This window comes from Pleurodeles waltl, chromosome 6 (assembly GCF_031143425.1).
Source record: "Pleurodeles waltl isolate 20211129_DDA chromosome 6, aPleWal1.hap1.20221129, whole genome shotgun sequence".
NCBI lineage: Eukaryota > Metazoa > Chordata > Amphibia > Caudata > Salamandridae > Pleurodeles > Pleurodeles waltl.
This window is the reverse complement of record NC_090445.1, coordinates 1,595,331,137-1,595,350,981: the sequence shown is the minus strand read 5'-3', so window position 1 is coordinate 1,595,350,981 and position 19,845 is coordinate 1,595,331,137. Positions and strand designations below refer to the sequence as shown.

The following is a 19,845-nucleotide window of genomic DNA, read 5'->3' as shown; positions in this document are numbered from 1 at the left end:
TCTCGACTTGAGTCTTATTCAAAGAAAAACAACTTGCAAACATTCAAGCCCAGACAGGGGTAGACTAAGCATGTGCATCTACAGCCCCACATGCTACAAACAAGTTATTAAAAGTGAACAGTGGAAGGACACAAGTATATTGGCAATGCTTCAGGGGAGGGACCGTAAAGCCAACCAATGGCAAGCTGTTGTCGGGTTATCCCTGTATGTTCTTGGTAAATGCCCACATAATGTCTTTAGCAAGCAGACCACCACTGATCGGCTTGACCGAAAAATGAATGTCATTCCAATTTTACAGATCCTGCATTCCATGCTTAGTACATTGTGAATTTTCTCAATTAAGAATAATATTTTCTGTTTGTTAATTGCTATTGCTCTTGTTTACACTGGATTTCATGAAATTCTCTATTTCACTTTCAGGTTACTTTGATGTTGCTTGATCAGAATAATCGAGAACACATCATTGATGCCTTCAGACCTGATATTACATCTTCCTCTTTCCAGCGGCCAGTCAGTGACATGAACATTGCAAGCGGATGCCCTTTATTCTGCCCCATTTCTAAACTTGAGTCCAAGAATTCTTACATGCGCGAAGATACCATTTTCATCAAAGTAATTGTTGATTTAACAGGGCTTTAAATCAGTGGAGTGTCACCACAGGTCAAACTACAGGAGCTACTTAAAATCTTTCAGTTTTCACCTGAAAGCCAGAATCTATCTTGGCTGGTCTCCTTCATGGCAGCTAGATGGAAAGCATAGCAAACTATATCAGAGACTTAGTTCTGATGCATGTCACAGAACCCCCACATCTGAACCATTTTATGTTTTGTTCAGGATGGAAGGCTTAACACCTGTTTAGCAGCAACTATACAAGTGTTCCGATGTTACTGAAGAACCAGAGTGCAGTTTATAGCTTTGTAAAGTGTGGCAGTATGTAGAAGGAACTGCCTGTTTTCTGGATGGTGTCATTAGAGTTCAAGGTATGCTAAGTGCTCTTTAGTATTAATCGTCTTACTTTTAAAAGTTGCATAGCACATGTAAGTTCTCGTTCTGACTAAAGAGAGAGAGAAGCAGTAGGCAAATTTCAAGATGGAAGTAACCTGATTGGCTACCCACTATGGGAGGTCATGTTGAGGAATGCATGTGTCATTTTGCTAGAGATTGATGAGACAAGTTTGAGTTTAGTTGTTGTCTGATAGTGTGAACTTGTTCTTAATCTTTTTCCCTTTCCAGACTAAAAGGGTTGGTGCATTTAACTGTGATTTAGAAGATGGGAGTGCCTGACATGTGGAATGGTTTCTCCATTTTACCCAGGAAAGGTCACCTGATTGTGTCTGGGTGGTTTCTTTAAATTGACAAAGGCATGTAAATAGCTCACCGTGGCCCATTCTTGAGTCTCCTATTTCATTAAGGAAACAAGTGAAATAGGCAATGTAGAGGTGCATTGTTTTGATATACGTGTATCCAAAGTGCTTGTACATTGTCGGGGATGCGAAAGCAGTGAGAGAAAAGGGGGTTTTTCTGCTGCTAGACATATTAAAGATATGTCTATTTGCTTTTTCAAGGATCATGTTCTTTTTGGTAGCATGACCTCTGGTAGCACACTTTGAGTCACCCCGGTGATGTAAAATGCTATACAACAAATAGAAATTGCTAATAGTAGAATCACATCTGATTAAATAGGTAGCTGTTCAACACAAAGCTAAGGTCCTCACCCCAGCCCCCGCCTCCCACTGTCAGAGAAAGGTAAGTAGCAGCATTAAAACTGACAAGTTACACACAAAAATGTAGATTTGAATTTTCCAAGTGACATAATAGACAACTCTGGGTTTGCTGGCATTGCCTGTTGTCCCTTACTTGAATGCATTATCCGTTGTTGATACCTCACCAACTGCATTATGCCTGTTGCTTCTTATTTCCTACTTGTCAAGAAAAGTAGTGTCATGGGCATTAGAGTGCAAAAGGTACTCCACCATGGAATACTCAGCAGGTTATCACAGTTCCCTTTCTCAGCTGGTCAAAGCACTGGAAACAAATTTGTCATTTTCTGATTCACAAGGTTTCCCAAAATTACAGGACTCCTATCTCTTTGCATGCTCTGTGATCCAGATAATGATGACTGTAGGTAGGCATTGTTTTCAGTGGCTGGGTTGCTGGTACTCTTTAAGCGGTTAGTTCTTGTCAACATGTACTTATTATGTGATTTGGATTCTGCCTACATGTTTGATTTAAGGTGTCCAAAATCATGAGAGACGAACAGGGATGTAGCAATTTGTCGAGCAGATAGTAAAATAGTAAAAGGAAATGATAGGATTATTATCTGTAAAATAGCTGGACCTTGTTAATCTAAGTAGACTTGTGTTAACGTTTCTGATAGCTTTATGTTACTTTACACAAATACTTTTGCAAACCTCTCAAAATATAAGATTCCCTGTGAACAATGATTGATTCAACTACTGATCGTATATTTAAGTAATAAGAACTATCAGGAGCTGGCTGACAAAGGGTAGGTCTATGAAGTTAATGTATCACATGAAATGCAAGTACTGGGTGAGACATATCCTGGGTAAACAAAACTAGAATGAAGAGAGAGTAGAATGATGCGGAGGCCTCTGGTGCTAGCCCACTGCAGTGCAAGACAACTAGTATCCTCGATGTTTTGGCTAGTTGGTAACCAGGATAGAAAGTTAACAAAAGTGCTAACAGCAAATGTGTCCTAGGTCTTGGTAAGAAGAGATGTTTGATGAGCTTAATACATTAAAGAGTTAATGCCATGTGAATAAGGTAGGCTTAATCTTTTGGAAAATAACTAATAGTGTGTTGTCTGGATATGTATGCCTTTGATCATCGACAGGGGAGGTTAAAGGGTTTTTATGTTGGGGTTATTGGCATATCTGCACCCGATTATCATTTATGGTGAACTATATGGGGAGGATTATGGAGCCACTAATCGTAGAGAGAAGGAATTGAGTGGTTGTACAATGTTTGTGAGGGGGTCTTATTTCACAGCAAGCATTTCTGGATCCAATAGCTAGATGTCAGAATAATGATTAGCATGTGAATTTAGAATAACCTCAAGTTGCAAAGCTTTTGTCACGGTTAGGTAACATGCTTTTAGATGATCTTAGGTCTTCAAAACAAAAAGGGACTCTAGTTGTCTTGGAGGGGATTTCAAATAAGTTATTTAAAGCTTTAATGGTTTTGGGTGAACCTTGTTAGGAGAAAAGCTACAAAGGATTTCTTAAATTGTGGTTTAATTACTTGTTATTGGAAGGTAGAAAAGTCACTGAGGAAAGAAAGTCATGTGATAGTTTTTTATAGTGATTTGTTTCTGAAGTGTTAGTGGCTGTGTATCTGAAGACATAATAATTAAGTGCTGATTAGTGAGTATTATGCTGTTGTTTGGAATGTTTTTCCAGTTACTGCAGTGTAAATGCTGGAAAAACGCGATGGTTCATGTTTATGACAATTTTGCCCATTATTGTCTGCAGTTGGTTAAGGAGCGAAGATAATGGGTTTTTCACAGATGATTGCATATAATTGTCATTAGAATGTTAGAATAAGGTGATCCTTCCAGTTAGCCACATGATTTAGTGTAGGTTTCAGTCATTGTTTCTAGTGTTGAGAATTTGCCATGTATAAGCACACTTTGTAAAGAAGAGAAGTTAGGTTTTCTTTGAGTGATTCAATTTAGTGTCCAGGTATATTGTTGTTTTGGGAGGGACTAGCGAGCCTAAAATGTTATGGTTTTGGACCATTTGTTTGCACTGGTGATTCGTTACACCTGGTGATTAATGGGATTATTGTTTATGGTGAATTTTAGTTTTTTTGCACAGGATGGTACAAGGGAGACAATTATTTGTTTTCCGCTCCTTTGTGCAAAAGAAAGGCTTTTGATTTGTTTTTAAGATATTGCTATTTCTATTACTAAGTTTCGTGGAGAAAGTCAACATGAGCTCTATGCCACCAGGAGCTTGTCGATTGTGGAATTAGCCTGTGGTGAACATATTTATATTGTTGGCATGCCCTCATTTATCCACTTTGGGAAATTTCGCTATCAGGGTAAAAATGTGGTAGTGAGACATGGCCATTAGATCTTTGTGGCTGAAGCGTGCAGCTTTACCTATAGCCCAGCTTCCTTCTTTGCACACCTTGCTTTTCTCCTCGCTGTGGTCATCAGCAACTATCCTACGACTCCCCATCCTGCCACACCTGAGCCTGGAGGACAGGCTTGTGCATAGCTGCTGAAGTGGACTGAGTCACGAACTGGCTGCGTTCGGCAGCTTCAGCTTTCATTGCGGTCATAATTAGGCTGTGCTCTATGATGGGCATTTGTCAAGTAAATCTTTAGCACAAAGGTCAAGTGCCTGACTTCTGTACTAAAAGATTGAACCTGTTTAAGAAGTAAGTGAATTACTTCTGGATTCAGGGTGTCGCCCATCACTTCTATCTTTAAAATTAAATCATCCCATGCTTCTGCCGTGGAGCAGTCCACTGAGGAGAGCACACGGTCTCATGCTCATGTTTTGTGTCTGATCCTAATGCTTGCAAGACACCACACTCCCCCAAACACTCATGTAGTAGTTTTGTACATTGTTAGGAGCTGGTTAACAATTGTACAAAGAGTTGTGTTGAAGTAGTAATGCCTAGTACAATGATTTTTATATTACAAGAAGGAATTTCAGAATATACAGTTTTATTCTTTCCAGCTCAAACTTCACAGATTATCAAACCAGCGCACAACAAAGAAAGTTATTAACACAGTTCCGAGAAGGCAGCTGTGATAATGTAGCCCTTAAAATGGGATACAAATGGCTAAATAATGAAAAATGCAAAAGGTGCTCACTAAAGAAGAATAAATTCATAACAAAAATAAATACGCAGTCTACACAAACCTCCACATTCTAAGGAAGTTACAAATAAGCAGCATAGGTTAAAAAATATCTATCAAAAATGTACCATACTTAAATCTTCCAAAATGTAAATGTTTTTTAAATTCTTAAATCCAGCCAAGCTCCCTTTCCCCTAATGAAATCCAGGCTCATTTACTATTCTTACTCTGGTGTAAGCATATTTGGGACCCTACCTGATACAGGGTTTCAGTGCACTTCAAAATGTATGTAGAGAGATGTCTGTTAGATATTTTGTCACCATATACCTTTGAATCCCTTTTTGTAAGTTTCAAACTTGCTTACATGCTAGCCATTATATAACCACACTTGTAATGATTTCCTTGACTAAGCATGAGTCAGTCCTTTCTCATAACTTCAGTCGTTGCCATCGTAAGGTTTTTGGTCACAGGCTTGACATTTTCAGGAAGCTAATTTACCAAAAGTGTTATACTCGTAGAATACTTGTAGTTTGATGTTAGTGACTTCGACCCCCAGCAGGGTTATCACTACTCCTGCCTTACCTTGTATTTTTAGAAACAAATAGGTAAATTGAAGTTGATGTTTTTTAGTCCAGTTGAAACTAGGTTTCTGTCTTTCAACCTACCAAAATGATCATATAAATTCTAGATGGTTAAGGGCAACACGCCCTTTTCTTGTGAAGCATTAATTGGATTCTAAAGCTGTGCATCACGTAAAACTGTTCCTTCAAAGATACAAGAAAACAAAAATATCAGATAATAAGCAAGCAAAAAAGTTGCAGCAATACTACTAAAGGTGGGTTAAAGGGATACACACAGATAGTAAAGGGGAGGAAAAGAGCAGTTTCCTCTCTCTGCATGATAGGATCTTGTTTGCATTATTGGCTGGGTGAGATCTTCAGTTGTTAAATCAGTGTAGAGGCTTCACTTCCACTGCAGGGGACAATATATTTTCAGTGGATGTCATATGTTTGATCTTACCTGCGTTGGAGGTAGAGCAATGACCGGTATGAGTGGAGAATTAGCCTAGTTCCAAAGGATGAGTTTGGGTTACACCTGGGCCGAGTTGATCACTGGTGTCTCGTTTAGTGATTTCACAGTATAAGAATGCAGTATTTTTGTATCCCAAAACATCTGACACATTTATGAATCTTGGTCCTTAATCTTTGATACTGTTGTTTAGTAGGTTTGTGTTACTGTCTAGTTCATTGGGAAGAGTGTCCTTATATTGTCAGTGAAGTTTGGGTTCGATTAGTATTGTTCACCTACTGTGATAATTTATTTACTTGAAATCATTTGTTATGAGAACTTTACAATTGTGAATTAACGAACATTTTGAGTTTGTGAGTGCACTCTACTCCTCAAAACGAAAAACAAAAACCGATTGTGAAATTAAGTCTGCAGTCCTATAATCATCCTCTTGCATTCGTTATCACACATGAGACGAAATATCTATTTGTCTCCTAGACCTATTCAGTGAATTGGGTACTGCTCAGGCAGTAATGAAAAAATAGATGAATGATTATTTTGTTTACTTAGTTGGCACATGATGCTTTAATTAAACAATAAAGATAAACTCGTCTTCGAGTTCATAAACAGGTGACATTTCAGATTTAAAACACTGGTATCAAAACATGAATATTTCTCCCTCTGCTGTGTCAAAATATAAAACTGTCTGTCCTTTAGGCCAAACATGTCAATGGTTTCCACCCTTATAATTTACTTTTAGTTTTGTTTTTCCATGTAATTTTGAATTTATATTGAATCCATTATCTTGACCAAAATGATACCTTAAGACCCTTTCTTCTCCAGTTGGTTTCATAAAAATTAAAGTCAACTCTACTTTATCTCTTGGAGATCTTCCACCACTCACAGCATACTGTCACTACTGCTTTCATAACATTGCGTAATAACTATATTTGTATTTAAACAACATAAAAATACAAAATCCGTTAACAAGGTGAAGTGGGTATTTACAAATTTGATTCCACAAAAATTCATGCCTGAAAAGTGAAAAGGTTGCTGTTCTAAAGTGTAATGTGCAGGAATGTGCCAGGTGCAGTACTGTGTTTAGAACAGATAAGGGAACCCAAGGAAGGCTAGGGACCGAGGGTAGTCGTAAAGCTATAAGGAACAAGGGTCCCTAAGTAATGTCCAAAGTGCATAATAAAAATGCACAGGGAAAATTCAAAACAATCAGTAATTTATTTGTATGAACAAGTTAAAATCAGTTCTTTTAGGGGTGTGTACTCCTACGGGGTGCACCAAAGCAGGTATTGCACAAACAAACAGGCAAAAGAACAAAGTTGTGGCATCAAGAATTACATAGAATCAAAAGTCTAATTTCTTATTAAAAGAAAACACCCCGGCACCCAAAAGAGCAATATTATAAATTTATGTGGGTGCTTTGGTCAACAACGTTTCGATCCCCTAAGCACATGGGATCATCAGGACAATACAATATTTGCCTGGCTACATAATTTATATACAATAAATTAATAAATACACGTTGCGACCCAGTCAATGGAGGAAAGCTCAAAGCATTAGTATCCAGTATAGTAACTGACCGGTCGATTATTCTATAACCTGGATAATACTTTTTGCCGGGAACTTGTAGCCAACTAAATGCAGACTCTAATGAAGAACTTGAATGTCAAACATATGGCGTGCAGCAAAAAGGGCTTCCTGTGGTGCACCTTAAGGGATGTCATCAAACAGGCAATCAGGAAAAACAGGGATTGCCTGTGTGATGAGGTCCCTCATGGTGCACTACGAAAAGCACTCTTTTTGCTACTTAACATGGCACTAGCTCTGGGCATGAGCCAATATGATTTCCATTGTGTTTGACACTCTGGTTCTTCTTTATTAGAGTCTGCATCGAGAAAGCTGTTGTGTTGCACCTAATTTTTCTATAACATTCAGTGGTCATACAGCATAGAAAACACCAACACAGTGCAATGTCAAAATGTTTATATCCAACCCTCATACCTCACTAGGCACCTCTGAGTACAGATTTGTATTTAAAGTGCTTGTTAGAGGTGCCTGTTTTATATTGAAAGGGTAATTGGAACATTTTATGGCATAATTACATTATGCATTTTGTTTTTTACATGAACTTTAAAAAAAAGATCATTGTTTTTATGTACTGCTTTAATTTTGTCAGACAGTGTAAAATGGGGCAATGCATGGAAATAATTAAATGTTTTGAACAAGCACCCACATTTATGTTGTCTAGTGAGCTCAAGACAATAGAAAGAAAAGCCACCCAAATGTATAACCGAACAGGTTCACAAAAAAGTACCTGAAAAAATGTATTATCTTGCATTGGTTCAAATTACTAAGATCTTTTTATTACGATTTTATTTACATCACTATAAAAATACTTGTTCATAAGAAGGAAAGAGTCCTATCTGACTACAAGCATAATATTTGGTAAGACCAGATAATACCTGAACTATGTCTTGATTTTCCCATGATCAGGGCTCCCAAAACATATTTTTAAACTGCATCTTTTCTGCCAAAAATGTGTGAGGTCATATAAAATGACAGGATTAATGCACAGCTAGGTCTCCCAGGGTGTAATTTTGAACATGCCTGCTAAAAAGAGAGTTCTGCTTAACAAGAAAAAAAGAATGACTAAACTATGGTTTGAACATTAAATAATTGAGAGCATGATTGTTCTAAAAGTATCTTATAAAGCCCAAAGTCACCTCTTTACATCTTGCAATGTGAAACTGAAAAAACATTGTTACTTGTATAGTGTTGCATGCAGATACGTACATGAGAAAGATATATTTTTTTCTTAGTGATAATAACATCTAAAGTTAAAAATACCTATTATTTTAAAAAATGTACGTTAGTTTTTTAACAAAACTCTGGATTATTTTAAAATGTTTGATTGCTATTGGTTACAATTTGCGTTATATAGAAACATATTCTTGTTTGTATTGTAACCCTTACTAATAAACATCTTCACAAAATGTGTCTGAAACAAACAAAATGTAGACTCCTATCGTTACTGGGCATAAACATATTTTTTGTACTACTACACTAAATTTAAATATGCTATATTTGCTGTACAAATAACTACAAATAATTCCTAGCTTACGTCAAGGAAGGTTTTCAGTTCTGTTAAGGACACTGAGGCGATTCAGTCTTGGTGTTTGAGGGACTCGTTATTGCGTGATTGGTTGTTTGGAACTAGTGTTTTCCAAAGGTTCATGGGCAATTCTAGTTAGAGTTCTAATATTTTGTGACTGCTTTTGGAATATTGGCAAAGGAAGATGGCATAATCCTCACTTCTGGTCTCTACTTAAAATCAATATAGTGTTTATTACTAGAAAAAAATATTATTCACTCTACATTTTGTGCTTGATGTTTACCACCATGCAAGGATATGCCTTTGCAACTGCTAGATTATATAATTGTCACCACTTCTTGCCATTTTCTTCACTCATTTCGTGAAAGTGGTACATAGTTGTGCACATGATATTTTACTATTTGTCATTTTAATGATTGATATTGTTGTGTGCACGTTCTGGATACATATTCATGATTTTCCAATGTTTGAATGACATTTACCTTTTTATAATATAATTTTTTAATTATTAGACGATTGCCATGCAATTTGTTTTCTACATCTTTAAATCTGCCTTCATGTATACTTGGTTTGTTTAGTGTTCAGTGCCTTTTGTGGGTTTGTGAAACAAAAGAAAATGAAAAATGTACTATTATTTTTAGATGATGGAAAGTCCTACTCTAAAATAGTATTTGGAGTGTTCTTTGGAAAAAGAATTATGGTTTAATCTTCGTCCCAGTACTACTTTTGAAATAACATTGTGCCTGCAAGTTTCAGGAGTGGGCCACAACTTTAGCCCAACCTGATGATGCTACAGATAAGCGCATAATGATTTATTTTAAAGTGCTGAGACAATTAAAACTCAAAATAATAGCCAATACATACAGAACAATTATATTGCCAATAAAAATATGATAGTTTTCAAGAATCACATAAATGTCTACATGTATTTTAATGAACAATTTGTATCTGTTTTTCTTCGAAATCTATACACTGTTTAGATTGTGGTGTTAGCTTGGTATTCTTATGAGTATACAATTGACAAATGTATAACCGTGCTATTGTGAGCTATAATTTTAGTCCTACCCCTTTGCTGAAACCTACCTGATGATTACAAATTGTTTGATGTAATCCATTATAACATGCAATAAACTTGGATGTACTGCTATCTTCCAGTCACATCTCTTGGAAATGAGTCAAACCTTTGGAGGGACTAGAGATCCTTACATGCTTTGCCCCATGAGAAATCGGCTCGTTCTCTCACCACAGTCATTTTCTTCACTTCTGACTGATTTGAAGTATCTTTGACACTCTTAAGAGATGACTGTCTTCCACATGCAGGTCCTTCCTCTAACAGGATTTCTACAGCTGTGTTCAAGAAAGTATACCTGTGTCAATCCCAGTTATCTAAAGTTGAACTGGACTGCTTGTACACACAAAAACCCTCATTACGAGGCTGGCGGTCTTCAGACTGCCAGCCCTGCGGTGTCGGTCAGGACCACCACATTAACACTCTGGTAGTCAGACCGTCAGAGTTCCACCAGCACGCCGGGATCAGTGATCCCGACTGTCTGGCGGAGATCAAAATCTGCCAGGGTAGCACTGCGTGCAGTGCTGCCCTGCGGATTAAAACCTCTTTCTCCGCTAGCCTTTTCATGGAGGTTTCACCGCCATGAAAAGGCTGGCAGAGAACAGGTGCAGGGGGCCCTACACCCCCATGCACTTGGCATGGGCAGTGCAGGGGTCCCTTTGCCCAGCATCCTCGCAATGTTCAATGTCTGCTGTGCAGACCGTGAACATTGCGAGGGTGCACCCTGTGGGCTACAGCATTGTCTCTGGCTTGATTATGAGCTGGAGACAATGCTGTAGCCTGTTTCCCGCTCGGGCGGCGGGCGGAATCCAAGGTTTCTGCCCACCGGCCTAGCTGTTAACTCCTAATAGATCTGGCAGGTTGGTCGCCACGGAGACGGCAGCCACCATTTTGGGAACAGGCTTTCCCGTCCGTCAAACTCATAATGAGGGCCAATGTCTGAGGCCTTAGCATAGTTGGCAAAATTTCCCCATTGTGTCTTTCATACTTTTGCCCTCACATAGCAGGTATCTTCAGTGACTATCCATTTTTGGATGTGCCGCTTTGCAGAACCTCCAGGCTTTTGCAGCAATGACACAATTGAAGCCTAAGATGATTCAACCCTTGTTTTCACATACCATCTAGACAGGCTATGTTTATCTCTGAATATCCTGCACACAGTGAAGGACTAGTTGAATGGAGAACCGGGCAGTCCAATAATGAAACCTGCCCTGAGATGCCTTACTCACATTATATATGTGGTCTTTTTGAGTAACCTTCAAGGACTTGAAGTGCCAGTTTATATTCCCTGGTGCCGTCAGGACTTGACAGACAATGGGGCAATATTCACTTCAACGTCCACAGAATTGTTATGTCTGAGGTTCAGATTGTGTGTTGTGATTTGTAATGCTTTGGCTTCTCTAACAACCTCATATTGAAGATCAACACTCTGGTTCTAACACCCTTTCTGCGAATACAGGCCTCGAAAAATCATTAAAATGTTGCTAGACCTGCAGGTCGAGTAACTTGAATAACCTACTCGACCTAACTGTAATGTACTTTACAATGGGTCTCAAATTGTGTGATCCTAGGCAAATAGTTTACAAAGTCACCTTTTTCTTCGTTCTCACAAATGATTTCATCTTCAAATGCGTGAGCTCAGTGTTTCTGCAGTGCAAAAATACTTCTTTTGTTTAAGTAGACTAAAGTTTGCTGCATGAATCACAAGAATCTAGCCCACATGTTGAGGACACATGACACATGACTTGCTTTTAGTTTACTAATAGCATTGTATCAGGGCAGGATTGCTTCTCAGATCATTTAAACACTTTAAAAACATATGTTACTAAACTATGATGTGGTAGCATACTGTCATCTACACACAGTAAACTTGCTACTTTACTGATAAAACTATATAGTGTATTAACAATCTGTTAAAATTGGTTTTCAGAAAACATATCCTTTGCACATCAACAAGTACATTATTCTGATTTGTTTTCATCCTGTTCAAATATTTTTTCATCACATAGAAATACAAACAAGTATTTGCAGTGCAATGGGTCTCGCATTTGCTTGAGTTAGAGCTGGTAACGTTGTAAATTCCTAACTCGACTTTTCTTGACACTTAAATTGAAAATGAAAAGTAAAACAGTTGACATGAGCGAGCCAATAGAAAGCACCACAGCTGCCATAAGCATGAGCACGAATGAGAGACACAAAAGGAAAAGAGAAGTTTTCTTGCAGTCAAACATATCAGCATTCGTGCAATTATCCATGTAACAGGGTTGATGTGCAAGGCGGTAGCCAAACTGCCCCAAGGAGGGACAAATGTTAAGCATTTACCAGTGATAACAAAGGATTTTTGAAAGGCAAGCCCACAAATGAGTGATAAGTGTGCAGTACGTGTGGGTAAAAGCCCACAGATAGATTACAACAGGTCAGAGCTTGCTCGACCTAAAAATGGGCCTTTTATAATTACTGATATATATTTTGAAATGTTTGTATGGTTAACTTAGTCATTTACATGTGTGTTAGGAAAAACCTTACACCATGTAGCCTTTTATTTCACACTTTAAACAGCAGGTCAGACAGTTCACCTTACAAGATCCTGAAATTTTGCTGTCAGAAGGAAAATTCATTTTAAGACAAACTGACTTTTGACCTCTGTCTGTGAAGATAGAGCAAATTTGACATACAAGAACAAGATTTAATTGCCCCTCCACTTTTTCACTGAACAGAACACGTGTTCTTTGTCAACTCGCCAGAAGGGGCGAGTAAGTCCTAAAAATAGCTCGACCTGATCAAATATGACTCACCATCGCGAGTGGCGGAGTGGATTTTTCGAGCCCTGCAATACTGGTTATGCGTGACTCCTGCTAACAGTGCTTTCAACTGTGCTTTGTACAGCAGCCCCTCCTCCCCTCATTGGGCCTCCATTCCTCCTTTACGTTCGGCAACGCCTTATCTAGTGGAGACTCTAGCCACACATTCTTTAACTCTGAATTAGCCACAGGTGTCACACTGGTTTCTGATTTTTTTCAGGAGTAGCACCCCTGTGCGCCAGGAAGTGGTGGTTTTCAGCTCCATGTGGTTGTGTGCGTAGTCTGTGCCACAAATGACGTCCAGTGCCTATATAGGTGCCACCCCAGCATGCTGACGTTGGTTTCTTTTCACGACTTTCCACTCCAGGAGGGCAGAGCCTTGAAAAACACTGCCCACTGGTGTGGAAAACCAGGGCCCTAAAAGGGGAACAGTCCTATTCCTAGAAATCCCTAAGCAAAGAGGAGGAAGGGTGGGTCGGTAAGGAATCTGCAGCTAGATAGTCTCTACCAGAAATGGTGTTAGCAAAGGTAAGTAACTTGTTTGTCTGATAGAAACTTCTAGCCATAAATTCCTTACCTTAGAATAGATACCCAAGCAGTACCTCATCAGAGATGGGGTCTGCATAACTATTTCACACTAGAAAGTACTGCAGGACCAAACGAGCAAAGTGCCAGTCTCACCGGACCTGACTGTCCAGGCAGTAATGCTTTGTGAGCGTGTGTAGAGAAGCCCACGTTGCCGCCAGGCAGATGCCCAGGACTGGAACTCTGTGTGCTAACGCAGTGGCCGCAGCCTTAGCTCTTGTGGAATGAGAATGTAAAAACTCAAGGGGTTGCTTTTTGGCCAGTGGGTAGCAGACCTTAATGCAGAGTATGATCCATCTGTAGATGGTCCATTTCTGCACGGTCTTCACCCTTTTCACTTCATCATACCCCATGAAGAGTTGCTCATCCACCCGGAACTCTTTCATGTCGTCATGTTAGAACAACAATGCTCATTTTGGGTCCAACCGGTGGAGTTACTCTTCTTCCTTGGAGGGATGTCGCAGAGCATAAAGGTAGGCCAGGTGATGGACTGACCTACATGAAAGGGAATGACAACTTTTGACAGGAAATAAGCTCTAGTGTGAAGAACCAGCTTGTCTGGGTAGATGTTCAGGTATGGGGACTTGGATGACAAAGTCTGAAGCTCACTGTCCCTTCGGGCAGATGTTATTGCCATTAGGAAGGCCGTTTTGATGGTAAGGAGCCTCTAAGGACAAATGTGCATTGGCTCAAGAGGACCGCACAACAGAAAAGTGAGCACTACATTAAAGTCCCACTGAGGCATGATGAAGGGTGAAGGAGGAAACATGTTAAGACCTTTCAAAAACCTTTTTACAACAAAGTTTGAACAGGGATGGCTGATCTGGCAACCGCAGAAAGGCGAAGATGGCAGAGAGCTAGCCGTTTAAGGTGCCCAAAGCAGTGCCCTGCTGAGCAAGAGAAACAAAGAGAAAGACCTGAGGGGGAGGAACAGAACGCAGGTCAACCTGTTTCTCTGAACACCATGCCACAAACTTGCCCCAATGGCAAGCGTATACTGTCTTGGTAGAAGGACACCTGGCTGCCAAGATAACATAGCAGACTTCAGGTGGAAGGTCGAAAGCTGTCAAATGTTGCTGGTCAATCTCTACGCATGAAGGAGCATCGACAGGTTTGGGTGGAGAACCCTCCCCTGCAACAGAAGATCCTCCAAAAGGGGCAGCCTGATGAGACAACTGATGGTGAAGCTCAATAGGTCAGTAAAAACGATATTTAATCCGTTCTCCTTGATCACTTTACGTAAGGTATGTTGGGTGTGATCTTAAGTGTCATATAGGGTTTATAGATTCAACTCGTAGGATGTTGGCTTATCCTTTTCGTTACAGTGTATTATAATATGGCACTTGGATTCATTTGGTTATCTTTATTTATTTATCTGTTTCTTTTTACGGGGTATATACACTCGGGTGTCATGGCTCACATATTGCTCTTTGCCTTTAATATTGTGTTACGAGTTTCTCTCTATTTGAACTACTGTGTAACAGCATGTTTATTTTGGATTCTGCCCTTTTCAACTAGTATTCTAAGTAGTGGCTTCATGCTTAATCATAATTTTAAGTTCTTTTTTCTATTCATTTTGAATTTCTCACGAATTGTCACATATAAAATAAGTTTGGCACTAGAGTCATGTGGTTTGGAATTTTAGATGTCCTTTGTTAAGGATTTTACAATTCTGACTATAATTATGGTTGTTACTTGAATTCCTACAGCCCTGATGAAGTCTCTGAGAGCTAATCCTCTACCAGGACGAAACACGTGTTGGCTGTTTGCTGTAAAGGACACTGCATTTCAAGAATAAATTGACAATTATTTCTTATACTACCCTGGTCGGACTTATGATTATTGATGATGAACAAGACACCAAAACAAGGACACAAGGACAACAGATAAATAAGAGTCTTTGGTCTTGAAAAAGCAGCAAAGTGTTTCTTGCAAGCACAAAGTACCTGGTTTGCGTTCAACATCTCTGCAAGGGGCCGCAGAGGAGGAGATGGGTGGAAAACAGGGAAGTGTGTTGATTTCTCCGGCACACACAGGCGATACGCCGATAAGTTTTCACGCAGAGAAGGCTTTGCGTCGATTCCTGGCCCGAAGAGTTGGATCCTCTTTGGGTTGCGGGGTATTTGGATGCCCCGGGGACTATGCAGAGAAATCATGGGCGTGCAGGATGAAGTGGCAGGAGCTGCGTCGATCCGGTGGGCTGTGCATGGAAATTTCTGTTGCATGGCAGGCGCTGCGTCGATTCTTCTCGCAGGAAGTCAGGCTGCATCGTTCCGGCTTGGCTTTGCGGCGATCCAGTGGGCCGTGCGTTGAATTTCCGGTCGCAACGCTGCCGCTGCGTCGATCTCCTCCTGGGGAGCCAGGATGTGTCATTCCGGTTCGGCGTGCAGTGATTTTCTCACCGCGATGCAGGCTGTGTGGCAAATTTTCGCCGCACAAGGAGTTCTTTGCAGAATGAAGTCTTTTTTTGGTCCTGAGACTTCAAGGAACAGGAGGCAAGCTCTATCCAAGCCCTTGGAGAGCACTTCTCAGCAGAACCACAGGGCAGCAGGGCAACAGCAGGGCAGCAGTCCTTTGCAGAAAAGCAGTCAGGTGAGTCCTTTGGGCAGCCGGGCAGTTTCTCTTGGCAGTTTGCAGGTTCTGGTTCAGAGTTTCTTCACCAGTGGTATCTTGTTCAGAGGTGTCTGAGGTGGTAGTGTCAGAGGCCCTATTTAAATACCCAAATGTGCCTTTGAAGTGGGGGGAGACTTCAGAGTGGCTTAGAAGTGCACCAGGCCCCCTTTCAGTTCCATCCTGTCTGCCAGGGTCCCAGTAGGGGGTTTGGCAGTCCATTGTGTGAGGGCAGGCCACTGTCCTTTCAAATGTAAGTGTCAGGCCCTCCACTCTCCCAGCCCAGGAAGACCCATTCAGTATGCAGATGTATGCAGATGTGTGCAGGTGTGACTGAGCATCCTGTGTTTGGGGTTGTCTGAGTGAAGTGCACAAGGGAGCTGTCAAGTAACCTAGCCAGACGTGTATTGTAAGGCATAGAAGGATTTAAGTGCAGAGAAATGCTCACTTTCTAAAAGTGGCATTTCTAAAATAGTAATATTAAATCCAACTTCACCAGTCAGAAGGATTTTGTGTTACCATTCTGGCCATACTAAATATGACTTTGTTACTCCTTTTAGATCAGAATCTACCACTCAAACAGGATATGAGGGTGGCCATAATGTTAGCCTATGAAAGGAGCAGGCCTCACAGCAGTATAAAAACTAATTTAGGGGTTTTACACTACCAGGACACATAAACTGCACAGGTACATGTACTGCCTTTTATCTACATAGCACCCTGCCTTAGGGGTTACCTAGGGCCTACCTTACGGGTGACTTATATGTAGAAAAAGTGGAGTTTAAGGTTTGGCAAGTACTTTTAAATGCCAAGTCGAAGTGGCAGTGAAACTGCACACACAGGCCTTGCAATGGCAGGCCTGAGGCATGGTTAAGAGGCTACTTATCTGGGTGGCACAATCAGTGCTGCAGGCCCACTACTAGCATTTAATCTACAGTCCCTGGGCACACGTAGTGCACTTTACTGGGGTCTTACAAGTAGATTAAATAAGCCAATTGGGTATAAACCAATGTTACCATGTTTAAAGGGAGAGAGCATATGCATTTTAGCACAGGTTAGCAGGGGTAAAGTGCGTAGAGTCCTAAAAACCATGTCCAAAAAGTGGGGGGAGGCAGGCAAAAATTTAGGAGTGATCAGCCTAAGGCTGTCAGGTCTAACATGTGTCCCCCCAGCTGAAAGTGGGGAGAGCTACCAAACCTCCTGGGAGCGCATATCGATATGGCGGAAGTATTTGGAAAGACCATCAGCATTGACGTGGTCAATCCCCGGGCGATTCTCCACCATAAAGTTCATCCCCTGTAGGGACATGGACCACCTCAAGAGTTTAAGATTTTTGCCCCTCATCTGCATGAGCCATCTGAGGGGCCTGTGGTCTGTGTGAACCCGGAAGTGAGTCCCAAACAGGTATGGTCTCAGCTTTTTCAGTGCCAAGACCACAGCAAATGCTTCTCTCTCAATAGCACTCCACCTTTGTTTCCATGGTAATAGTTCTCTGCTAATAAAGACTACTGCTTGGTCTAGGCCCTCCTCATTTAGCTGTGTTAGAACTGCCCCATGCCATGCTCTGAAGCGTCTGTCGGCACAATAAATTCCTAGGAGTAGTCAGGTGCCTTGAGCATAGAGCCGTGTGCATGGCTTCCTTCCGGGAGTCAAAGGCTTTCTGACAAGCCTCTGTCCAGTTCACCAACCTAGGTTGCTTTTTGGATGTGAGTTCTGTCAAGGATGACACAATGGTTCCATAGCCCTTGACAAACCTACGGTAATAACCAGTGAGGCCCAAGAAGGCCCTCACCGCAGTTTGGTTTCCAGGTGGTTGCCAGGCCTTGATAGTTTCAATCTTGGCCTGGAGGGGCTGCACCTTGCCAGCACCTACTAGGTGTCCCAAGTACACCACGGAACCCTGCCCAATCTGGCACTTACTGGCCTTGATTGTCAGGCCTGCCTGTTGCAGGGCCTGAAGCACCTCCTTGAGGTGGAGCAGGTATTCCTTTCAGCTGGAACTTTAGACGGCAGTGTCGTCTAGGTAGGCTGCGCAGAAGGCATCCTTGCTAGCTTTGACCCTGTTAACCAACCGTTAGAAGGTAGCGGGGGCATTTTTTAATACAAAGGGCATTACTCTGAACTGGTAATGGCCCTCAGGATTAGAGAAAGCGGATCTCTTGAGCCCCTTTAGTCAAGGCGATATGCCAGTACCCTGAAAGGTACTATTGAAAGTGCTGAGCCTGTCTACGAGCTCTGGGGATGAGGTGAGCATCTGTCTATGTCTATGTGACAGAGTTGAGAGCCCGGTAGTCCACGCAGAACTTCTGGCTTGGCACCAGGGGCAGCAGCCTTGGGAACCAACACCACTGGGCTGGATCAGGGACTACTGGACTTCTCTATCACCCCAAGAGCCAGCATCTTGGAAACTTCATCCTTGAAGCAGGAGCTCACTTTGTCTGACACCCTGTAAATTTTGTTCTTCACAGGTGGACTGTCTCCTGTGTCAATGTCGTGGACACACAAGTGTGTGAGCCCAGGAGTGAAGGAGAACTGGGAAGAGAACTGCTCCAACAACTTGTAGCAGTCTCCCCTCTGATTTCGAGTCAGGGAGTCAGAGAGATTAACACTCTCCACTGACCCATCACCTTCCTTGGCAGAGAGGAGGTTGGGGAGAGGTTCACTCTCCTCTTCCATGCCTTCATCTGAAGCATGCTGACCTCCGACCTCTCAAAATATGGCTTCAGTCTGTTGTGGTGGAGAACTCTTAGGAGGTGTCTAGGGATCTTGAGGTCCACTAGGTAAGTGGCCTCCCTCCTTTGCTCCTTGACTTCAAATGGGCGAGTCCAGTGGTCCTGGAGAGCTCTAGTGGCTCTATCACCCATACTTTGTCTCTAGGTGAGAATTCTACCAGAGTGGTCTTCCGGTCATACCAGTCCTTCATCACCTCTTGACGGGCTTCGAGGTTGCTCTTGGCCTGTTTCCAGAAACGCTGTGTCTGGTTGCAGAGGGCTAGCATATAACTTACCACATCCTGGGAGGGTTCTTGGGAGCTTTCTCCCATCCCTCCTTGACTATGCTTAGTGGTCCCCTGACAGGGTAACCATAGAGAGAAGTTCAAAGGGGCTGAACCCCACCTCTTTCTGGGGCACCTCCCTATAAGCAAAGAGAAGGCATGGCAAGAGGAGGTCCCACTTATGCCTCATGGCCTCAGGTAGGCCAGTGATCATGCCTTTCAGGGTCTTGTTGAATCTCTCAACAAGCCCATTGGTTTGAGGATGGTAAGGGGTGGTATACTGGTAGCTTACCCCCACACTCATCCTACGTGGACTTCATGTACGCTGATGTGAAGTTTGTGCCTATGTCAGACACAACCTCTTTTGGGAACCCCACACGGATAAGTATCCTCATCAGAGCTCTGGTCACCACCAGTGCAGTCACTGTCCTCAGAGGGATTGCCTCGAGATAGCAGGTGGCATGGTCCACCAAAACCAGGATAAACCTGTTGCCTAGAGCGGTTTTTGGGTCCAAGGGGCCAATTACGTTGATGCCCACCTTTTCAAAGGGGGTGCCAACGACGGGAAGTGGGATCTGAGGGGCCTTAAGCCTTTTCACTGTCTTCCGACTAGCCTGGCAGGTTAGGCAGGCCCTACAGAAATTTTCTGAGGCTACCTGCATTCTAGGCCAATGGAAGTGGGTGACAAGCCTGGCAAAGGTCTTGTCTTGCCCCAAATGTCCTGCCAGGGGAATATCATGAACAGGCCCAGTAGGAAGGCCCGGTAACACTGGGGGACCTCCTACACACGTGCTGCACCAGCGGCTGGTACCTTAG

General features: G+C 41.8%; 1 protein-coding gene across 3 annotated transcripts in view; it reads left to right on the top strand.

Moving 5' to 3' along the window:
• The window catches only part of TRAF2 (TNF receptor associated factor 2), a 429,606-nt gene extending 423,999 nt beyond the window's left edge, over window positions 1–5,607 (top strand). The window contains exon 13 of one of the 3 annotated variants that reach the window (XM_069241424.1): window positions 421–5,607. In XM_069241424.1, coding sequence (XP_069097525.1) covers window positions 421–639 — 219 coding nt within the window. In that variant the 3' untranslated portion in view covers window positions 640–5,607. The remainder of the gene's footprint in view (window positions 1–420) is intronic. The other 2 variants (XM_069241427.1, XM_069241425.1) reach the window with 2 other exon arrangements.
• The last annotated feature ends 14,238 nt before the right edge of the window (window positions 5,608–19,845 follow it).